The sequence below is a fragment of the Ornithodoros turicata genome, unplaced genomic scaffold (genome assembly GCF_037126465.1).
Source record: "Ornithodoros turicata isolate Travis unplaced genomic scaffold, ASM3712646v1 ctg00000961.1, whole genome shotgun sequence".
In the NCBI taxonomy this organism is placed as follows: Eukaryota; Metazoa; Arthropoda; class Arachnida; order Ixodida; family Argasidae; genus Ornithodoros; species Ornithodoros turicata.
In genome coordinates, this window is record NW_026999429.1 from 393,186 (window position 1) to 416,589 (window position 23,404).

The following is a 23,404-nucleotide window of genomic DNA, read 5'->3' on the forward strand; positions in this document are numbered from 1 at the left end:
CTTGAGAACCCTGTGAACTTTAGTGAGACGCAACCCCAATTGCAGATACAGTTGCAAATTGCGATAGTGGAGAAAGTACCTCTCTTTATCAAATAATGTTAGCAACAGTTTTGCTTCGGTAGCTTTCTGTGGAAGATTGAACTTCTTCATGAGCGCCTTCTGATAGTCTGACAATAGCTCATAACGAACGGACATTTTTTCAGGGGCAACGGGAAGATCTCTGTGGCAACGGGAAGATCTGTGGTTCATGAGTTGCTCGGTCATACACTAGGTCTACCTCAAGAAAGTAACCCACAGGGGCTATCATCTCGTATCTGAGCTATATCCAAGTTAACAATTTCCTCCTCAGTGAGCCACTCAAATCCTCCGTAAGGCAATGGTTCTCTCATGACTGCTCCATACAGGCCATTTACATCAATGTAGTTAATTATTTTTTTTCTTTTTCGGGATCAAACTGTTCTGTTCCTGGCACATTCGCAGTTGCTTTTCTCAGGGAGCACTGTGTGACACCTCCTCGTAAGCCATTCTCGATGAGCAGGTACGCGTTGGGGTCGTTAATTAGTTCTAGTTCTACCTGACTCATTTTTAGTGCACAAGACATGCTTAATCCTGGAAGGGATACAAAATGAAACGGTTCAATCTTGTGCACATCGAGTGTCCACTTTCGAAAGTTCTGAAACACATCTGCTAGAAGCAGTGTGTCTGTCAGAAGGTATAAGTCCGAATACTCTCCAAGACTCTTGAGCCGAAATTTTTCATACACATTCTGCGCGTGGTTGTAGTCTTGTTCACTTACTTCGGTTCCATTCAAAATGTTAAAGAACTTATCTCGAGGTGGTAGCGAAGGCTCATCATAGGCTTCAAAACTGGTGACAAAGTTATAACAGAAGACCCCCTTACGAACAACCAGCTGAAAGTGTTCCTCATTTGGAAAAAACTGGCGAAGGCATTGAAAGTTGGATTCACCTTTATCACGTAGATTTTTCACCAGTGTTTCAAGGCTTGCGTTCAGAAAACTCAAACTGTCCAAGAATCGATAAGAGCCGATGTCAATTGCTTTAAATTTTTGACAGCTGGTGGCAATCACGCTGATGTCTGACTTCTTAAGCAGATCTAAATGAGACAGGAGAAAACTCATGTCATAGTTAGCATTATGTGCAATGATTGGAATCTTGGGTGGCACTCTCAGTTTCAGGTTACACGTCTGACATAGTGTTTGTCGAAATTCTCCGCTTACATGGTCATGGTCTCGAACTTTTTGTCTTTTAGCAAAGGATTCTTTGCAGATATTACAATGAGTGGCTGCTGTATGTTGACGCTCATTCTCTTCAGTCATTTCTAGAGGTGCAAAAGCATGTATCCATCCTAAAATTTCGTCATGCAATTTCCGCAGCAGCTCCATAAATACTGTGACACAATTAGGACCACGGAAAAGATGCTTTTGCAACACGTGTGAGTCGGATGCACGTATAACCAAAAGGCAAAATGAGGAAGGACAGTGATCCTCATACACGTTTGTTTCCTCCAAACAAGGTGACAAAACACTTTCAAAATCATATACACAGTAGAAAGGGACTTCCGACATGAGATGTTCCCCGGCAAATGCTACCGTCTCTCCCTTCTTAGGGTAAATTGTCTTAGCAACCTTCTGATGGCAAACACATCTTTAAATGATCACTGAGGATTCTGTCTGATGAGAAGCCCATCATACACCTCTTGCAATGAAACCGTCCGCTAGGTTGAAATAATCCATTAAAATTTGTGATAAGCAGAAAATGAGAGTCGATTAGCAACAGATCCACATGTTTCTCACGCTCGTCATCGACAACCTTGATGGGGTACAGAGATTTGTCTTCCCTTTCGTAGGCGTACACATTGATACTGATACCATTATTTTTTTCGAATGCTTCAACCTCTTTTGGGAAAGCTGCCGGGAATGTTTTCGGAAAAACATACTCAGAAATATATGGTCTGTATGAAGATGCCCTACGCCTGCGATAACCAGTAGCAGGATGCAGTGCAGCTATTACAGAGAAGGCAAAACACATGTTCTGCTCATCTTCATGCAAACCAAAGTCCACACACAACAGAGAACGAAACTTATGCTTCAATTCTTGCGGTAACTCAAACTGGGCACATCCAATCAGTTGAGGCATCAAACGTCCAATGTTCATGATACAGGCATGAATGCGAAAGAGAAAAAAACCTGAACCTTCTACTTCGAGGTTTTCCAAATTTTGTGCTATTTCAGCAGTCACTTGAGTGATAGAAGGTTCTACATCTGCCTCTGACCATACTGTCACTACTTTGGAAGGCACGAAACTAATTTCGAGCTGTAACTCATCGTCTGGCGTGTGACGACCAAGTTCCACTTTAAGCAATACAAAATAGCGCAGTGGGAACCAAAGTGTCGTAAGACATCAGCAATGTACTGTCTGTACTCGTGAAAAAAGGTTGTAACATCATGTCCGCTAACGTCCCTGTCGTGTAAATGTAGCTCGAACCGATTAGTATAGTTTCGCAGTGTGCACAAAGTCTCACAAAAAGGAATGCAGGGGGCTTGAAGATTGTGAACATTTGCCAAGTGAATCTGAAGACCTAATGCTGTTGCATAATACTGCCGTTCGTGCTGGGAGCATAAGTGACACGTCACCATATCTCATCACTTTCTCTTCGAATTGGTGAAGATAATATCTGGCGAAATGACTTTTTTACCATCTTTGGTAAACCGTTCTTTCTTCTCCATTTTGAGATTTGGAAGCAGTCGCATTTCCTCTAGCTCTTCCTCCGACAATTTTTTGAAGCGTCCAGGTAGATACACTTTCACTGGCTTGTCGTTTTCCATGCGGAGCTCCACGTATACTGCCTCGCCATACATAGTGTCAATTTTCTGAATGTCCAGCACTTCGAACTTTTCGTTTTTGGGTATGTTGCTCATTTTCTGAATTTCACCGTCACCACATTTTTTCAGTTTATCCAACTTTTCCATGACGGATGACATAGCTTACTTGTGTTATGGAGGCTTCGCTGTTATATGACAATTTGCTTTCTCCTCTTGCTGTATAGAATGAACTGAAAGAGAAGAATAGATTTGTAAACTCTTACATCTTCCACAGGAATATGTAACACACCTCCTCAGTCTGACGTTCTGAATGAAGAACCACTCTCTATGTCCGCTCTTATATAGCGATTGCATGCAGCTCTCTAACATGTGTGCACAGCCTTGAACGTCTACATCCTTGCAACGTTATACGTGAAGACATGTTTCAGCGTGTCCTATCTAACTTCATTGGTCTGGTAACTAACATACCTGCGTGCACAACCTTGAATGTCTACAACCTTGAACGTGTGTACTTCGACTTTGGGCAAGCTTAGAGCACAGACTTGTCTTTGCTTTTTGTTGTAACCTTCCATTATGGAATGCTCCTGGTCTGATAACTAACACGGCTGTGCGCAACCTTGAATGTCTACAACCTTGAAGGTCTGTATTTCAGTTTAGCCAATCTGAGAGTGATGTACAGGCTTGTCTTTGCTGTAACCTTCCTTTATGTAATGTTGTGATTTCATAGCATGCTTCATTCGTTTGCAAAAGATGGCTGAGGTTGGACCTTATAGGTTTACCACTCCGGTCTCAATGACCATATCAGGTCAAAGCCAGAGTGGAAAGACGACACTTGTTACACGTCTAATTAAACATAGAGCTGCTGTCTTCGACAAACCATTTGATCATATATTGTACATATACTTGTACAAACAACCAATCTTTGATAATTTTCCAGAGGTAACCTTCAGTCAGGATATTCCTACTAATCTTGATACTGTAAGAAATTCTTTAATTATATTTGATGATTGCTTAGCCGACAAACAAAGGCTCAAAGAAATCTGCAATTTTTATGTAGCTGGCTGTCACCACCTCAACTGTTCAGCTATTTTCATAACACAATATTTATTTATTAATGATCCTCTGTATAGATGCATTCAGTTTAACAGCAGTGCCTTAATTTTATGTCGTTCCGCCCGCACTGCGGACCAAATGCAAATACTTTCACGACAACTGTTTGGTCGAAAGAAAAGTGAACTACTGCCAAGTATATATAAAGATGCTTGCAAGAAACCATATTCATACCTTGTAATTGACCTATCCCAAAACTGTTCAGACCAATTTAGGGTGTGGAGTAATATATTTCCAGACGACCAGCGACAAATAGTATATAAAACATGAAACGTGTCAAGAAGAATATTCATTTCCTTCAGTTGCTTGCTGATGTAAAGTTGCCGGAGCAACGTTATTTTCTCCTGGAACATGCTACGAGAGAGCAACTAACTGCTATTCGAGATATTTGTATGAATCTTTGTAAAGGAAACATTAAGGTAGCTCCAAGAGTGAGAAATCAGTTGCAACCTTATGCAACGCCTATCCGCTTCTTGGCAAAACGGCACACTACAGGAGTGAGAAAGTTCGAAAGGTATTGCAACAATCTGGTGGTTTTCTACAGTTCCTTTTGCCACCTTTGCTGGGTCTCCTCTCGACTTTAGGTGGAAGGGCGATAGCAAAAGCAATCGGAGTGTAGTCGATGCAGAAATACGAGCTTGTGCCTTACCGGGAAACCCCCATCCCACAGATATTGAAGAAGATGAACCAGACGATATCAAAGCAAAAGAGATAATCCAATATCTTCACTCCTTGCTACATCCCACTGTGAGTGAGAGCACACCTACACTGGGTTCAACAACAGCGAGAGAAGAGGAAACACAGACCGAGGAAAAAAGTAATACTGTCGTTGATTTCATGAGCAGTGGCTATAAAATCAGATCAGAAAACCTATTACGTCTTCTGGAACCAACGATCTCATGGGATAGGAAAACATTTCAGATAATTGTCGACGGTGAGCGAGTAGACAATACTAATATAATTGACCTCGTATACTATCTCGTGACGAAAGCAAGAAATGTTCAAAGACCACCCTATTTTGATCGGATTTTGCCGCTATTGGTCAAGCTAAACTTCCCAGCACTTATTCTGCACCCATCTCGTCTTCAAAAACATACAGCAGAGAAAACTCTGGCCACTCCTTCACCTCATTCCGTAAGTGAAGCTTCCACACCTTGACGTGCGTCACCACCGCTCACACGAGCCGCGAAGCGCGCACGACAGCTCACATGGACACCGTACTGAACTCCGAGGAGAGAGGCTACTTCGAAGAAGAAAAAATAGTGTCACACTTCCCTCCAAGACATCATAAAAAGGTATTAGCTATGCTTCAGCTGATGACAACGGTTCTGGCTTACGACGAGTACGGAAGAGTTATCTGTCACGGAAAGGTGGTGCCACACTCATCTATTGTTGAGCTTTTGAAGTACGAACTTCACAACAGGCAACCTCCCTGGATGAGAGGAGACGTTTCAGCTACAATCAACGCTTATCTATCACTCGATGCTCTTAGAGTTTGCAGTAGGAAGAAGTACTAATGGCAGCCTACTATGACCCGCAACATGTCGGCAGCTTTGGTGGAGTGCAGAGACTTGCTCGAGCCATTGGCGAAAAGAAGGACAAAGTCACTAAATTTCTGGAGACAAGTGATGTGTACAGTTTGCATAAGGAATACAAGCGACCCACGAAGTTTCGAAAAACCATTGCACTTGGACTTCGTGAACTATTCCAGGCTGACCTAAAGGATTTGCAAAGTCTAAAGAACCAGAACGATAGTTTTCGCTATTTGCTCTTTTGTATAGATGCTTTCTCTCGGCTTCTTGCCATTGTACCTATTCGTAATAAACGATCTCCCGAGGTTATTCGAGCTTTTAAACTTGCCTTTAAAAGAATTGGGACACCCAAGCTATTGCACACAGATCGTGGAACAGAATCTACAAACAAGGTGGTACAACAGTTTCTGAAAGCAAGGGGGATCCGGCTCATCCATACAAATTCTCCTATGAAGGCCAGTATCGCCGAGCGATCTCAGCGAAGAATTGTGACCACACTGTACCGTATCTTCACATTCCAGGGTCACAAGCGATATGTGAACATTTTACCTCAAGTAGTGAAAGCTTACAACAATCGCGTACACAGATCGCTTTCTGCCAGACCAGTGGACGTAAAGAAAGAAAACGAGCACATTTTCCGAGAGAGACTGTACCCCAGCCCGGTTGGACCACCAAAAAAGCCGCGCTACAGTGTTGGAGACGTAGTGAGAATTGCAAAATACAGACATCAGCTAATAAAACGTTATTTAGGGTCATTTACGTCAGAACTCTTCGTGGTGAGAGCGATCAAGTTAGGGTATCCTAACACGTACCTATTACGTGATCTTAAAAATGAAGACATCATTGGTGGGTTTTATGAGAGTGAAATTGTACGAGTGAGAGAGGTTCCAAAAGTAGAGAAGATCATAAAACGACGAGTTAGAAATGGGAAGCTTCAGTACTTGGTTCAGTTCACTGGCAGTCTGGACAAGAAGTGGATCGCAGAAAATTACCTTGGTTTGTAATGACCAGTCAAGACAAGTCAGCCGCCGATGACACAACATGGCCTGAGGTTGATCCTCGGCTTGATGGCGCATGGTTGTCATCATCAGACGCAGATGAAGAGCAGCGTGTGCTAGGTAGAGATGTGTGTGGCAGATGGAGAAGAGGTTACACACACGAATTTCGGATGCAGCCTGTGTGTCGTCTCAAACACGTCTCCTACAAAGAGATATTGGAATGTGGGTTAACACAAGTAGGCAAAACTTCGCTCGTGGAAGCTTTTAAAATTGTGACGGATATGGTGTTGTTTCAAGCGCTGCCAGATCAACCTCCTGACAGGGTTACTTGGAAAACTGCAAAAACAATGTATGCCAGAGTTCACACCGCCTGTACGTTTGCCTCGGAATCACCTTTTGCCTTACTTGCTGAATGGTCACGTCACGTGGACGAAATTTTGACATATGCTGACGAGGTTGACGCTATGCATCTTGCTGCCGAGAGTCTATGTTTCATGGAACAAGCCGAGTCTGAAGGTTGGCACTACTTAACAGGCTACATCAGCAAGCTAACACTTGACCTCTTCAAACATCGACTGGTGCACAATGGAGCATAAAAAAAATAATCACCGCTCATGTATCAGGGAAATAAAAATGTACATTTGTACTAAGCCCTCTCATTTCATTGTGAGTGAACAGACATGGATAGATGTTTGTGTGTTCTCTTCTCCGTTGTGTGGCACACGTTTTTGCTTGTTGTGGTGATCATCGAGCTAACGAAGCTTCCATCCTCTTCCCTTCAGCTTCATCAGGGCAATTGCAGCAAAGAAGCTGAACTGGAAAAATATGTTTATGTACATTCGTGCCCTTCTGACTTGCTTGCGGTACACATTTGGAGTGAAAACGGTAAACCGAAGCGTTCTGGTGTTACCCTAACACGAAACGAAACATGCCAGCTGCAAAAATGCTTAGAGACAGCCAATCTTACAAGGACCTATTACGATAACGAATGCTCAGATGTATGCTGTTTGTGCTTAGAACGTGAGTTAAAACTTCGCCGCTGCCCAGGCAACATTTACTCTCTTGGCAGAACAATTGGTCGACATCACTCTGGCTATGGAATCTCACTATCTAAAAGGGGTGTGATCTCACTGTCCTTGTATCTAAAAAAAAAAAAAAAGTAACTGTTTGCAAACGTGTTCACTTCCTGTGATGGGCTAGGAAAGCATTCCTTAAATCACAAAGACCTGCATGTCGCCACTGAAAGCGGGAGGTATGAAACCTTGTCGTTCCTTATATTTGCATTTCCATAAATGACTTGCATGTTCATAGAAAAGCATTATATATATATATATATATATATGTATTGCAAAAGAGGAGGGCAAATCCATGTACTTACCACAGTCTGTCTTTCCAGTCAAACACTCTCACGGAGAAAAAAATCTTCATCTGGAATCCCGAGTGGATTAACTTGAAAAAAAAAAGTTTTCCACCTCTTCTCCATTGTATAGCACACATTTTTGCCTTGTTGTCAAGGAAGATCTCAAACTCTTCCCTTCAACCTCCTCGGAGTAGTTACAGCAAAAGAAGGAAGATGAACTGGAAAATATGTTTTATGTCAAACCAAAATCAAACGATAAAAAAAACACCGTTTCACTAAGTTTAAATGCAAAGAAACATGCAGTAGCAAGACTGAACATTTCCTAAAGTAGGCTTTCCCCCAATGCACGTAGGAGTTGAGTGAAGACTAGCTACGTCTCACAAATGAAGGTAGACACATTCCTTTCTTTCTGACCTGTTTGCCATTGACGTGCAGGTGAAGTGTTCTGTTGTTACCCGAACATGAAATGAAAAAGAGAAGCTAAAAAAATGCTTAGAAGAAGTCGATCTTACAAGCCCAAAATGTGAGATGACCCTTCAACCTCGTCGGAGTAGTTACAACAAAGACGATGAACTGGAAAATATGTTTTATGAAGAACCAAAGTCAAACAATTAAAAAAACACCGTTCCGCTGAATTGAAATGCAAAGAAACAAGCAATCCAGCAAGACTGAGCATTTCCTAACGTTGACTTCCCGCAACGCACGTAGAAGTTAGGTGAAGCCGATTTGTAAATTAGCAATGTCCTCCAAAACATACAACGCAATGCAATGTCCTAAATAAAAAAATAATGTTGTACTGTTTGCAATCGTTTATTTTTCATTTCATCTACTGCGATGATCTAAGAAGGTGCACTTTAAAATCACAAAGATTGCATGTCGGCAGCGGGAAGGAATGAACCTCTTTTCTTTTTTTCTTTCACCTACATGCATTCCATAAATGGCTGTGACCTTGCACGCTCACAGGGGAAGAACTTATAACAAGAGAAGAGAAAAAAGCATGTACTCACCTTAGTCTGCTTTTCCAGTCAAACACCCGCACGGAAAAACCTGAGCTGGAATGTCAAGTGAATCCACCTGAAAACAATCAAGTGGCATTCACTTGACATTCCAGCTCAGTCCGGAAAGCGTTGCAGACGAACCGTCTTATATAGAAGTCGCTTCGTTTGCCTATGAGAGTGCAGCGTCGACCGTCTCGCCAAAAGACGTGATGAGGAAAGTGATATTATCGTTTATCCTTGAGAGGTAATTACGGCTTTACCCGGGCTGGCTCGCTCTGTTCAGAAATCAAAGCAGTCAGCATGGAGGTGGCTGTCATTAGTATACTGCGTCTTTTTTTCTTCTTCTTTTTCCTGCGGCGCAACATGTATCGCATAGTAATTATTTTTCCTGTCTTCGAGTTGCAAAGGCGACACCGGCTAGAGTAAAAAGGTACGACCTTTATCCAACGAGTTGTCTTATATGCAAATGCTTGCTATTGCAATAACATCGTGTATCTTCGAGCGTTTATTCGACTTGCTCGTGTACTCATGCAAATCAGCAGAAGAGATATCACAGTCTGAGTGGAAACAGCGTGACCTTCAGCCGTCCCGTCGTCTAATATGCAAAGCGTCGCTAACACAACAACATCTTAATGGAATACGGAAAAGTGATCTTATCATTTCTCGAGAGTTAATCCGTGTCGTACACAAAAACGGATTAATGGGAAGAGGTAGCCTGGTCGACTGCAAGTCCAAGCATGTTTAATGAAATCTCTACAATGAATATCATGATGTTCCCCCATGATGCGTCGGATGTCGAATTTCGAAGCGGCAAGCCTTTTGTCGGTTACACGCCCTTAGCACCCTGTCCATAATCACTTCTCAATACTAGCTATGCCATATCCTTGCAATTCGCAACGATGTTGTGGCGGGGGCCGGTGCATTTTTCTTTATTAGATCGGTTGTCGAAGGTCAGAGCTGTAGGCTCTAGCTGTTTTTGTTTTTTGTTTTTTTTCGGTTACGCTCTTAGCGCTCTGAAGTTTAAGTATATACTGTCTCCTCGCACTTCGGAAGGAGTCGATTGGCTCATCAACCATTTCCATTAGGCAGACGATAGCGAGGTGTCCTACTTGTCGACTTTAAAACGTAATAAGAAAAAAAATATTTGAAGAATGTTGTGCCATGTACGAATCGAGCTATCGTTTTATCCTTGCAGGGATCCAATAAACAAAATACAGAAGCCGACACTGAAGATTTTTGTTTAAGTTTAATTTGTACAAGCTTTCGCGTGGAGGTCCACGCTTATTCTGTATTTTGTTTATGAGATCTACAGGACTTGACTCCCCTCTTCGTATACGCTTTTGCAGGATCGAGTAAGAATTGTGCAACTATCCATAAAAAATTAATCTTCGTAATCTTATTATTATTTCTTTTTACTAAGATCCTTAGATGGATGAACGGTTATGGCACATTTCTGATTTCATAACTAAGCTAATTATTCATTGTCAACGTAGTTTGTTTAAAACAAGATGTATATCATTCTGATGGAACTACACAATTAAGATGACATTCAGTGAGTGCATCCTACTGGCAAGCAAAGGGGTTGGTGCCCCCACGTGGTCAGCCACAACTGGTCAGGTTTAAAATCTGCGAGAGGGTGGAGGTAAACGTATTAAGAAGGGGGTATAACGACAGCTTCGTGGGCTGGTTCAACCGCGTTTGAGAGTAAATTGATGTAGAACTGGTCTGCCATTTTTTATTGTTCTGACTAATCTCCGTTTGCATGCACCGTTTTTATAAGACTGAGGCGCGTGCCCAGTCTTAGTTATTTACATAGTAGGTGTGCATGCAACCTAATTATAATAAGAAGCGCGTGTTGCGCGTGCGAGGGACTTGCTGGAGGCTGGCTTACGATATGGGGGCTGGTGCCCACGTGGTTAATTCCTCAGATGACACAGTGAGGTCGGTATCACTCTGACGTGGTTTACTCCAACACAGTAGGGCGTGCACCTAATTATAATATTAAGAAAGGCATGTTGCAGGGATGGCTTACCAGATAGAGTCGTGAAAGTGGGCTGGTGCCCACGTGGTTAATTCCTCAGATGATACAGTGAGGTCGGTATCTGTGGGCTGTCGCTCACGTGGTTTAGCCCAAATTAACATTCGCAAGAGCGGGATGGGGCGGGGACGGGGGCGGTCTTGTTTGTTGATGCTAAATACGCTAGCTAGCGTATCTAGCAATTGTTTTGCTAGATAGGCACTGCGAGATACGCTAGTTTTTCTGACTACTGGAAATACATGGCTTGAGGCTTTGAAGGGTAAATTAACATGTCGGCCATTGGTTTCCTCTCTGAATGAAACAACACCATCTAGAGGAGCTGCTTTAAACCAAGAGAATGGAAGAAACTGGTGTGTCATTGTATATATATATATATATATACTGCAACCTCACTAGAGGTTATTGCAGGAGTGCATAAAAAGATCTATAGGCAGTTGGCTAACAGTACCTCTATAGTGTTCCAGGTGATGACACAACACGAAAAGAAAGCGAAAAACTATATACTTGAAGCAGTCTTCGCGATATGGAAATTAAGTGAGATTTAGAAGATGAGCACTTCTGAGAGGGGACGCTCCGGCACAAGAAAGGTATCTATGTTCAGTTTATCTTTAATGATCGAGTGAGAAGTCCTAAGAGTGACGGCACGGACTAACTGGACTGAGACCAAGATCGTGTAACTCCGTACTTGGCGAAAACAAAGGGTCGTACCTCGCCAAGATAAGTTTGACTGCCTTACTCTGAACCTGCTCGAGCTTTTCTATATCAAAGTTGCGGCAAGGGTTCCAGACTTCGCAAGCATATTCCAGAAATGGACGTACCAGTATACCGTGACGTATACTGTATACCACATTACTAGTATTCATCGAATATCGATGTGTAAAATGTTAATCTTACCCGGATCAGCACTTCTACTGGCGCGTCTGGCAGTCCAGGGATCAGCTACTGCCACTGCTACAGAATTATCACATCATGGTAAACATGTGGAAATGTTTTGTAAACTTTGCCATGGGTACTCACATCCAATGACGAGGAGTAACAGGAGAAGCATGAGCCATTTTTTCATTGTCAGGAGAAGCATCTTCATGTTTGGTTGATGCTCAATCACTGTATTCAGCAGCTCTTCAGCGCGGTATTAGAAAGATACACGTTCTAAGTATTAGCAGAATTTTAGAATTACGTGGGCCAGTGGAAAGCAGGTTGTTCACCCACCTTCCTGACTTGTTACGATAAGACACAATCACAATTCTGTATACATGACATTCACGGGTAAATATACACAAGCCTTTCGGTGTCACGAAGTCTTCCGGTCCTTCCGCGACTAAGGACGCACGAAAGCAGCAACCATGCAGAATAATATCTTTCCTGACTTCTTGAATATAGAAGGCGTACGCCACTTTGTGACAATTTAGCTTGCCATAAAAAGACGTATACATCTCTCTCTCTCCCCAAATCAGGAGCTGTAACTGTATCAATCGGCATAGTGGTTGGCGCAGAGCATATTTACTGCGAAACCGAATGTAGTTTTGACAACACACCGGAGGCGGTGCAGCTGCCGAATCAGCTGTCCAGTGCTGGTGTGGCGACGTTTGGGACTTACGGGACTTGGGAAACGAGCAGTCAGATCCAGAGCCGCAGTACATCATACTGTTGATCTTCATCAAACTTTTTATCCTTATATACTGTTCAAGACTAACATTTGCGCCGTAAAACAGAACAACAGCTTAATCATATCACTCATCAACATACAACAATATAATTCGTGCTCAACGTGGCAGACACAACGCCTAACTATTCCACGGTCTCGTACAAATAACGGTGATCAGTCCATAACTTTAATATCGCCGTCCTCCTTAATCAATACTACACATAAGGAATCGGAATTGACTGATTGTCACAAGTTGCGCTCAGGTTCATAAACTAGCATCTTTTTCTTGCAATTAGCGTGCCCATGGAAACTGAGTCATTCGCTGTATTTATTTGTTCATGCTCCATCTTGTTGTCAGAATTCTCATATTTGTTCTTGTTGATTGATTGCTGTTGTATTGTTGATTCGTTATTGATTGTCAATCTTGGTGTCCGAGTTTCGTTTGCTAACTGATGCACCGAGATGTTACACGGAGGCCTGCCCTAGTCAAGCACTCCTGCACTGCTTTTTGGCTATCTCCGTGCATTTGTCTTGGATATTAAATACGAATAAATGAGAAATCAATCTTTATCTGGCTGCCCTGTTTGCACTGTTTCTGTCGAGTTTGAGATTGTGCTTGATGAGTACGTCAGACGGAAGCTGCACAGGCCACATTTTGGAAGGCCAAGTGATTTCGAGGACTACCATAGGTCACCAACTGCAGGGAGGCTCCGCGGTTCGTTACTCTTCCACGTCAGACAACTAGTTTGAGAAATAATTATGTGCGCTACTTAAAGTATCACAGAAGTCACTTATAATACTCTGTTTTCTTCCTATAAAATTGTTAAGTAGGCCAGTAAGATGCACCATTGGAAGTAATTCACGCGCAGAGGCGGTGAAGAGCAGTACCAACGTGTGACCTGCCTGGAACCTCGCGCTGACGCTATCAGGAGAACGCTCGCTGATTGGTCCAGAGACATGTTGTCTGCTACTCCGCTGTCCTCTGGTATTCGGCTGTTCGGGGGTCTGAAGAAGCCTTTCTCCTTACTCGGTAATGATTCGGCCGCTCCTTCCATCCCCAATTCTCTGGGAGAACTGCAGAACTTGTTTTACTGCGGCAATGGGACAAGGCGCTCACCCCCGACTTACCGGCGAACCAGAATGAGTTCTCCTTATAGCGTCATCGGTGACGTGCCATCATACCTCCTCATCCTCGTTATAGCTGGAGTGGCGAGTTAAGGGTGAACTCCCGGAGCCATGCTTACGTGAGTTTTTTTTTTTTTTTTTTCTGGGCAACACAATGCACATATCAAAACCTTTCGCGCTATGCGGTACAATAACACACACACTTTCATGAGACGTCTTAGTCAGAAATTTTTTTTAGATGGCACTCCGTACTTCCTTTCCATTGCCACTCGCAGAAGCTTTTCACGCCAAATACCAGAGCTCGTTATTTTATCCGACGATACATTCACAACGCGTTGCTCTTATGCTCCTCCACTCGGCTCATATCTGCTAAGCGTCACGCGCAATTTAAAATATCATCCACGCGTTTTCTTACAAGTTGGACGCTTGCTAATTGGAATTACTCCACGTTCCACCAGCAGGGACTTTTTTTTATTCAGGTAGCCATATCCAAAGCCAAATCGATTTTATTTATTTATTTATTTACCCTCAGGGCAAGAAGCGTACAGAGAGGAGTGGATTGTAATATGTTACAACAACATGATAGCAATATGGCTACATGATAGTAGTAAGAACATAATGCGTTAGGAAATTTCACACTTGGGTAACATAAAAACACACAGCGGTTTTAAATAAACTGACGGATGAATTTGGTGTGAGACAACCAGGAATGTGGTTCCAATCCTGGCTTGTACGGGGGACAAATGAATTTGCCAAACATGCTGTATGCGAAATAGGTATGTGCACTTTTTGGCACTTTTGGAGTAGTACGGTGGGAGACGTACGTGGCGGGACGGATAAGGCCAGTTTGCAGTGATACATCGCGGTAATACATTTTGTGGAAGAGGCACAGTCGGGAAATTTTCCAGCGTACCGCAAGATCGGTTAGGTGAAGGTTAATTTGAATTTTCGAACAAGTGACTCTTGCGGTACATTGGATTGGATTGGTACGTTGTTAATTCCCAAGGATGATTGCCAACTAACACTAGAAATGTAGACGAGGAGCAGAATATGACTTACAGTTAGCAGACGACAACGCAAGTTTTGCAGACGACTTTTGCTTCTGTTAAGCCAGGTTGTCGTTTATAAACCTTCGATACATCCGGGAGGAGTTTGCATACGCTAAGCTGATTGGTTAGAGAGGATCAACTCCTACATATATCCCTATACTGATACGCTTGGGAACACTGAGCCGGTTTAGGTAACATCGACAGAAACCTCGGTTGAATGAATATACGGAAAAAATGTCGACGTAAGCTTCAGAGTATGGCACCTAAGGCATTTTATTGGCTAATTGTTGAAATTTTTCGGAACTCACGTATAGAACACCGACCATTACCTTCGGTATCCCAAATACGTAGACTCCAAGTTGTAGATGATTTTATAAAACTTCTTCGAAGTAAAGCATCTTCCTTTAGAACTTTAGAAGGGTGATATTTTCAGACAATTGAAGTTGGAACATGCACATAAAATACACTATAAAGAAACTAGCTGACGTAAATGGAATATTAAGCAGGTATCGTTGCTTCCTACCACAAAACCTAAAATTCAAGATACATAAATCTTTATTTTTCGCGAGATATAATTATTGCCTCGTAGTTTGGGGTACAACTACTGCCGGAAATATAAATCAAATGCAAGCGGCACAAAAGAGAGGCTTGAGAGTGGTTACTGACATCGGTTCTTATTTAAGTAATGCAGATTTATTTAAATATTACAGTGTTATTCCAATATATCCAACTTCTATAAGTATAGAGATTAACACTGATGCACTCAGCATGTACTCGTAATAATAACGTAAGCTGCCGAAAATTATGTAGCTTAAATAAACCGGTATCTAATTATTCGTTTCGTAGTCAGCAGTGGTGTACACCTTCGTGTAGAACAAACTCTGGCAAACAACCAGTACAATACACGTCCGCTTCAATTTTTAATCAACACGTTAAAGTTACGCCGAATCATTTTTTAATGACGAAAAGTAACGTCACAAACTTCATTCGAAACATGGATTAATCACTTTACCCTCATTGTATGTGATTTTGTTGCCTTGTTTGTTATTTTGTAATCTGCTCTTCTGTCACAAAATTATACGTTTCGGTACGGATAAAATAACGGAATTATTCGAACTGGTTAACATTAACTTGCTGCCTCAGGAGTATTGTGCTTTCGTTGGGGGTGCAATGCTGATAGACTGCTGTTCCTTGCTTTGGGATATTGCGTGTTTGTGTGCTTGAGTCAATGTATGATGTCACGTGTCAAGATGACATTTAGGGTGATGTGAAACTGTTCTAAAACTTCTTCGAATCAATTCATTCTTCGCTAGTGCCTTACACCGTTTATTTTTACCACTTTTTAGAAAACGTTCTGGTTTTGGTTGTTTCTATGTGAACGCGTGAGCAGTTCGTGTACATCTGGAATTCACACGGGGAGTGTACTGCATGCAGGGTGTTTCAGTAACTGTGGGAAAAGAAATGAGAAAGAAAATCCTGTGTTTTTCCGCGTTTCTGTGAATAGCAGGAATGTTTCAATACAGCCAGTATGTCTCAACGAAGCACGTCCTTTTCGTTTTATTTCCGCTATGCGATCAACGACATTTATTCGTACAGAGCTACTGCTATGTCTGCATACTCTGATCTGGTACTATAATAATTTTATGATGCCTTACTTGAAAGAAATTTAATTTCTCGAATGTAACTACGAAATTTCCCAAGGTGATGTAACGTTGTTTGCCAGAAAGGGGAATATTTCACGTCAAATTTACCCGATTGCATTACGAAGTACATTCCCTACTACAATGGTATTGAAGTAGGTAATACAATGATAAGTACAATGGTAATTTGTATCTTTACCGAGTCTGCCAGTTTCTTTCTCTGTCCCACGATTTTGTTCAGCGATTACCATTGTATCAGGTGAAGTCGGGAATAGTCCAATAGAACGAGATAAATGTTAGATGCGCTTTCTGCCTTCCAGAAAAACGTTACATTCACTTTACACAATTCGGAGTTGAGCGCGGGAGTTGTGATCACGCCGCCGCCGCCGCCGAAGGGGCCGCTCCTTGTGTGAAGGGGCCGGTATTTTCATCTCACACGAATTAATTGCTCGCACAAAATTAATGCGAATGTTGTATTCGGTACCAAGGGAGGGGTTTGTGTTCGGTATCATGCTCACCTAATTTTTTTTGGAATCCTTCCGAAGCCTTCCTTTAAGCGGTAATAGGTAAACGACCATTCTCTGATCTCCCGCCTGTTATATATTCATTTGCGCAGAGTGACGAGGACAGCCTACCGAACTTCCACCTTGTCCTGAAAACAAAAGATCACAAAATACCTTTCAGTTTAGCGTCGTTTTGGTGTTGTGTTTTCGGTTTTCCTTTTTTTTCGGAACTTCTTTGAGTTTCAGCGAAAGTGTCGAGCATAGTACCGGGTCACTTCTTGTTATATAGCGGTCATACATCGTCAGGTTACTCGACACTATCGCTATCGGTATTTCGCTTTTTTGTTACTCAAGTAACGAGCATCTGTAACTCGATACCATTCTTTTTGATCGGGTACAACACTGCCTCTCGAATGCAAGGCCTGATATTCCTGTTAATGAAGGCGGTCGCTGACACTGAGCTCAGACACAGTGTTGATTTTTCTCTTACTGATTGTAACATACCGCACTCGTTATTGCGACCCTGCATAGCAACCACTAATTGGGCACCATCTCCCCGCTACGACCTCAGAAACAGGAAGCAGAGTAGCCGTCCAGAACACAGACTACAACGTTCCGTTCTCTCTCGATAAGCTCTCAACCCAGCTTATGAGAATGAGCAGTCCTAAAATAGGCGTCCACTTCCGTGAAATAACGAGCAACGTTCAAGCGTATTCGGTATGAAAACTGCGGATGTCTGGGCGCGTTCTGTGCATCCTGTTTTCCACGTCGAGCTGCCTTAGTTTCACATTGCGTTCGTCGGCATACTTGATAGCTTCATGGCTTTACTTGGCGAGACTACAATGACCGCGAGAAGAGGCAGATCAATTTGCACTAAAGACTCCTGAAATTAAATATAGTGTAGACTCGGTTGCTCCTGCTCATTTATAATTTATCCCTCCAAATAAGAACTTTCCCCGCAGAATTGAAATAAGCTAAGGTCTCAGTGATTTATAAAGAGTGGGGATAAACACGATCTATCAAATTATAGACCAATACCAATTCTTCCTGTATATTCAAAAAGTCTCGAGAGGCTTATTTGCACCCGACTGCAGAAATTTGTACACAAACATCGAATAATAACTGACTAGCAGTCCGCTTTTCAAAAGAATAATTCTACAGAGAGTGGTCAATTGAGATTAAGGAATATTACAATACATGGTTTCAAAAGAAAAAGTGCCTAACGTCGGGGATCTTCGTAGATTAGCGTAAAGCATTTAACAGCTTAAACCATGAAGCACTGACTAAGAAATTAGAATGATATGGAATTCGGGGAGCTGCACTCTACCTAATGCAATCTTATTTATCATTCAGTGAGCAAGCTATCGTTGTAGATAATGTTACACCTGATTTTTGTTTGAGTTCTACGTAATTGACATGGCAAATATTTATGCATTAGCTTCTAGCACAGTAAAATTAAACTTTATGATATATGCGGACGACACTACGCTACTTTTATCCGGGTCATCAGTTGTAGAATTTGAAAGACTGGCAACCACACTTTAGAAAAAGTGAAAATGTGGTCAGACTGTAACCGCTTAAGCATTAACGTTAAGAAGACGGAAACAATGCTGTTTTGCCTTACAAATATGTCTATTCAAAATAATGCTATACTTTATTATGACGTCCAGGGAATTGAGGCCGTATCTTCTTTTAGGACATTGGGCGTCATATTTCCGGAACATTTAACGTGGTATTTGCACTGTAATTTTATTGCCAAAAGTGAGCAGTGGTGACTGGAATGTTATGTAGACATCGTTATATACAGCCAGAAAATGTAAAGTTGCAAATATATAATTCACTTTTAGATATAGTTATTGTTTTATGGTGTGGGGTACTACCACTGCCAGAAACATAAATGTACTATCTGTCCTACAAAGAAGACCCTTGAAAATTATTGCTGGCTCGCGTTCTCTTATGCATTCCAGAGAGTTTTTAGGTGCTACAACACCGTGCAAATTTCACAGTTTTCTTTAAATTAAAAATTGACATTAACGACTTCTTTGAGTGTCCGTAATAATCGTGCCGAATTCTAGGATTTGTGTAATCTTCGGAAACGTTCCTGTTCCTATCAGCTTAGAGGTGTGCAATTTGATGATGTACCGATATCTAGAACTAACTACAAGAAATAGTAAATACAGCACACATCGGTGTTGTTTAATCAGTTTATAGATACGTCAGTAGAAGCTTTCTTGTTTTCTAAACGGGAATTTTCCTATTTCTTTATATCCAGGGATTAAGTAAATTTCTATTGTTCATGTGCTTCTTCTATGTAATTTATCTGAAATGGTGTTTTATGATGTATTCTTGGGAGCAGAGTGTTCGTCAGGGCTTCGGGCTTTTTAATCACTCCCCTACGAAAGGAAATTATGTTGAAACTGAAATGTAGATGCAACTGCGCACTAACCACATTCGAAATATGCACTAAAACCTGTACATGCATATACAGGGTCTCCCACCTAAATGCAAACAGATCTTTTAAAATTATGACAGTGAAAGAGCACCCTACCGCCTCTTGCGTCCTGGGAAAACATTAAAAGAAAACAAAACGTCTTGCGCTTTTTGTCTAAACATGTAGGTCTGCTAGTTCCAGGTGAGCTGCAATCATTTGCGCGTTCTTGAATTCGAACAGTGAACTGAAAAATGCTGTTGACTCACCCATAAGAAATGAACGTTGTTTTCATCAGTGCATTTCCCAGGCGGAATCTGGATGTAAAACATTCGGGGGAAAACGCAGTGCAATGCACATTCCTTGTCGCGTAATTCTTGTGTAGAGAATAGCGCTAACGTTCCCCTGTTTGCCGTTGTTAGGTCAGCGAGGAAAGTGCTGTATATCTACGCAGTGCGGGCCACGCATTGAAATTCCACGTGTTACCTACGCAAATCTGAAGTCGAAGCTTTGCATTCCACATTCCATAACCATACTTAACGTTGGATTTCTATTCAATGCGCAGTGTGTCTTGCCTGGGACGTACACTCCGCTGTGTCCATCACATTACTCCGGAACTAGGCCGCGTACCCACATGCGGAGAATCTGCGCGGAAACGCGAACGCGGCGCGGTAAACTCATGCCGCTGTGCGGGAAAAGCCACCTCCGCTTTCCAGTTTTTGGCGATCGCGCAGTGCACGATATTTAGCGGAATCCGCACATGCTCGGCCAATCAGAAAGTAAACGGAAGTTGCGTGCGTTCTTGTTTCTTTCGGCCTCCCGCACGGAGAGCATTGACGGCGTCGTTGACTGGAAGGTATGTCGCAGTGATGCTCACGTTTTTCAGCCGATGAATTTATGACTGAGATAAAATGTCATTGCTGCCTACATTATAGAGCGTTGCATTATAATTACTTTTTGGGTCGACACTGGAATAAAATTTGGGAGTGCAGGTAGCAGGTAAGTAAAGTCTAAGATATTGACTGTCATAGTGTCAGAAAGTTGAAAGCTAAACATGCGCTAAAGCTAAACAAAGCTAAATGCGCTATCGCCACAGCGAGTGAACCCAATGCCTGCGTTTCTAGCGTCAGCGATGTTGATTTCGCAAAAGCTCAGATGTAAGAAAGGAAACATTCACTACAGTCAGTAGCTCGACTTCGCTGTCGTTCGCCATCTGGTCAAGCTCTCGCTGTGGAGAGTCGCGGGCGGAGTATAGCTGGAGAAGCATGCATACGCGTCCGCTTGCGGCAGGCGGTTCGGCACACCTCTGCCGCATGTGGGTACGCGGCCTAACAGATATAGTTCCAAACTGAACAAAGACACATTATGTAGTTGCCATACGCTTGAACTGAGCTTCACACAATTTCCAACGGCTCATTGGAGTCGCCTGCAACGTCCATAGGTGTGCTCCAACAATAAGCTCACGGTTCAGCGATTGGTTTTGAAGCAATAAAAAAAAATGAAAAGAAAGAAAGAAAGCGCGCGTTATTCAACTACAAAAAAATATGACTAGTCAATTTTGAAAGTCAAGTCCTCAAACAAATGGCAAGGACGCTCACACTCTTACTAGGAGTCAAACAGGTAATTTCAATGAGGACACCTATACTTCGAAAATCCCAATCTGTGGAATTTTGCGGCTTCTTTGGAAAACTCGTGGAACGGCGCGTTTCTCAGTGACAGATTTTTATATGCTGAATCTTCGCGGGAAATTCATTTCTGATGTGAAACAAATAAATTTAATGCATCATATTTTGGTATTCTGTGTGTAATTGGTGCTGACTGTGGGCAGATTCCCCCCAACGTTCACCTCCAGACCACCTTCATGACATGAAACTTATTGTCGTCATCATTCCACCAAATTTTTTGTACTTTCTTTACGTCTTCGTTTTGACTTGTCATGACACACTGGAATATTCTGGTGTCAGCGTGTCACTTTCTTAGAGGCGTCGGGTAACGCCTTAACCGTTCATTATATCGTGATATCTTTATACTTTCCTTGCACATAGATTTTTACCCCACTTTACTAGGAAGCGGAGTTAAAATGGTCATTTACATAATTAACAGCTTCACAGTATCAATAGCTCAGCAGTTGACTGATAATACGCCATTAAAATGTGATATCACCGTCGTCGACATTTATTTCGGTTTTAAACAGTGGGGTTCGACTCGCTCAAAAAAAGAGTGACCACAAGGCAGCTGCCATCGATTGGTCATGGAAGACGTTGCCTTCTGTTGACTTCTTCATTCCGCTAAACTTGACGTGTTCGTTTTCCTAAATTTATCACTCGCTATCTAAATTCAGAGCACTATGTGGGTATCTCATATGTCTTTGTTCAACAAATAGGCAGTGAATATTTTCCCACTACATTACTCGCTTGTGTGCTGTCGTTCGTTCGTCACATTATTGTCACGAAACTCGACGGACCAGAGCATGGAATGGCGGGTGGTTTCATTTTTGCCATTTCCGGTTCCCGTTGGCTCGCAGAGCAGCATGGAGGTGTCGGCTTACAGTGTGTATTCATCTTTGGATTATTGTTGTCTTCGGAAATACATGCCTACATTTGTTACGATGTTATTGATTTCGCTCGCAAAGCATACAAACGCCACTTCAACACGACATAGGCGGAAAACATCTTCATGTGTCATGTGTGTTAGTCGAAAGCAAAGGGATGGCGGTGTCGCATGTAATCTCACAGGTCAAATATGATTCACGTTTGACATGACAATCTTTGCCTTGCGATTCCGGTAGCACTACTGAATTCTGCAGGTATTCCGAAGGTTCGTACATACTCAACGCAATTACACGGCTTGCCTCGCTTCTTACGCTGGACGTTGTTCCCTCCATCGGCTTGTTTCCCCGTTTGTTATCCCACGTGACTACACAGGGTTGGCAACAAACGGAGCAGCTCCGCAGTAGTTGGGGGCAGAAATTCGTCTACTAACACTGTCCATGACCAACGGATAGCTGCGCCCGGGAGGTCACGCTCGGGGCTAGGAGAATACCATTGACGGCGCGCCAAGTACGTTGTCTAGAGTCTTCCTATATTAGCTCTATGGTTTTAAAACTGAATCGTCGTCGTCGTCATCGCTGCGTGCCGCTAAGCGCCGGGAGTGGCGAACAGTGGACACCGGCAAATTTGGATAACTGCCAGTGATTATATGGAGGCGCGGTCAGTCTGCAGCTCCGTCCTTGCAGCGATACTCGCAGTAACATTGGTAGACCCCCTATCGCATTTCGTTTGTCCCATCGTACAGTTGGCAATACAACCCCCTATCCCGGGTCAAAATGATGGCGACATTGACTCATTGGCTGTTGACCCAGAGGAAGCAGTGTAATGGTAGTTTTTGTGAGGGCATTATTTGAAATAATGGCGCTTTCTGTGGCTACGCACAATTGTAGGGGGTTTACTCGCTGCACAAAGCAATTTTCTGCATTACAGTGGGCTTCTAGCATTGATATTCTTTTGTTGCAGGAAACTCATTTTCTTTCAGCAAAACCTGTCACGAATTTTGAGGCAAACCATCATGTTACGGTCTTTTTCAGTCATGGCTCACCTCGTCGGTCAGGAGTTGGCATTATAATTTTTCCATCTTGTCGCGGCGTGGTAAAGTGGTTTGATCGCAATTGGGATGGCCGCGTTATTTCGCTTGAGTTGGACCTAGCGGGCACAGTTCTCAGAATTGTGAACTTGTATGCTCCGGTCCGCCGTGGTGTCCGTACGGAATTTTCATTTTCATACCATTGTTTCATGGTGGGTAACCCAAACCTTGTGGTTGCGGGGGACCTTAACTGCACTATTGACGGTCATGGGAGTGGAAGCAGGCCTGTAAACCAGGGCCTGTTGCAATTAGTTGGCGGCCTAGGACTTATAGGTGCATCTTCGCACATAAATCCTGGAGTTTACCAGTACACGTGGTGCGAGGCGCAGGGTGCACATAGCCGACTTGACCGGTTGTACATTTCTCCTTGTTTGAGTAGCCATGTTTTGAAATGTGATGTGCTTCCCTCTGGAGATATTTCTGACCATGAGGGTGTGCGTGTCTTGCTCACTGGGTTGCGAGGTTCTCGCTCCGGATCAGGCTGTTGGAGGCTTTGT

At 42.7% G+C, this 23,404-nt stretch overlaps 1 protein-coding gene and 1 long non-coding RNA gene across 2 annotated transcripts; both read right to left on the reverse strand.

The window, feature by feature from the left end:
* Window positions 1-310: 310 nt before the first annotated feature.
* Window positions 311-3,027, reverse strand: LOC135375971 (uncharacterized). Its single transcript, XM_064608605.1, has 2 exons — window positions 2,649-3,027; window positions 311-2,281 (listed from the first exon to the last, which is right to left on the reverse strand). Exon 2 carries the CDS (start codon window positions 1,583-1,585, stop codon window positions 428-430), a length of 1,158 nt encoding a protein of 385 aa, XP_064464675.1. The 5' UTR covers window positions 1,586-2,281; window positions 2,649-3,027; the 3' UTR covers window positions 311-427.
* Window positions 3,028-3,034: 7 nt separating this feature from the next.
* Window positions 3,035-14,783, reverse strand: LOC135375972 (uncharacterized). Its single transcript, XR_010417462.1, has 6 exons — window positions 14,708-14,783; window positions 11,896-11,997; window positions 11,773-11,829; window positions 7,861-8,916; window positions 6,477-6,684; window positions 3,035-3,072 (listed from the first exon to the last, which is right to left on the reverse strand). It is a non-coding gene; the product is annotated as an uncharacterized LOC135375972 (long non-coding RNA).
* Between the last annotated feature and the right edge of the window lie 8,621 nt (window positions 14,784-23,404).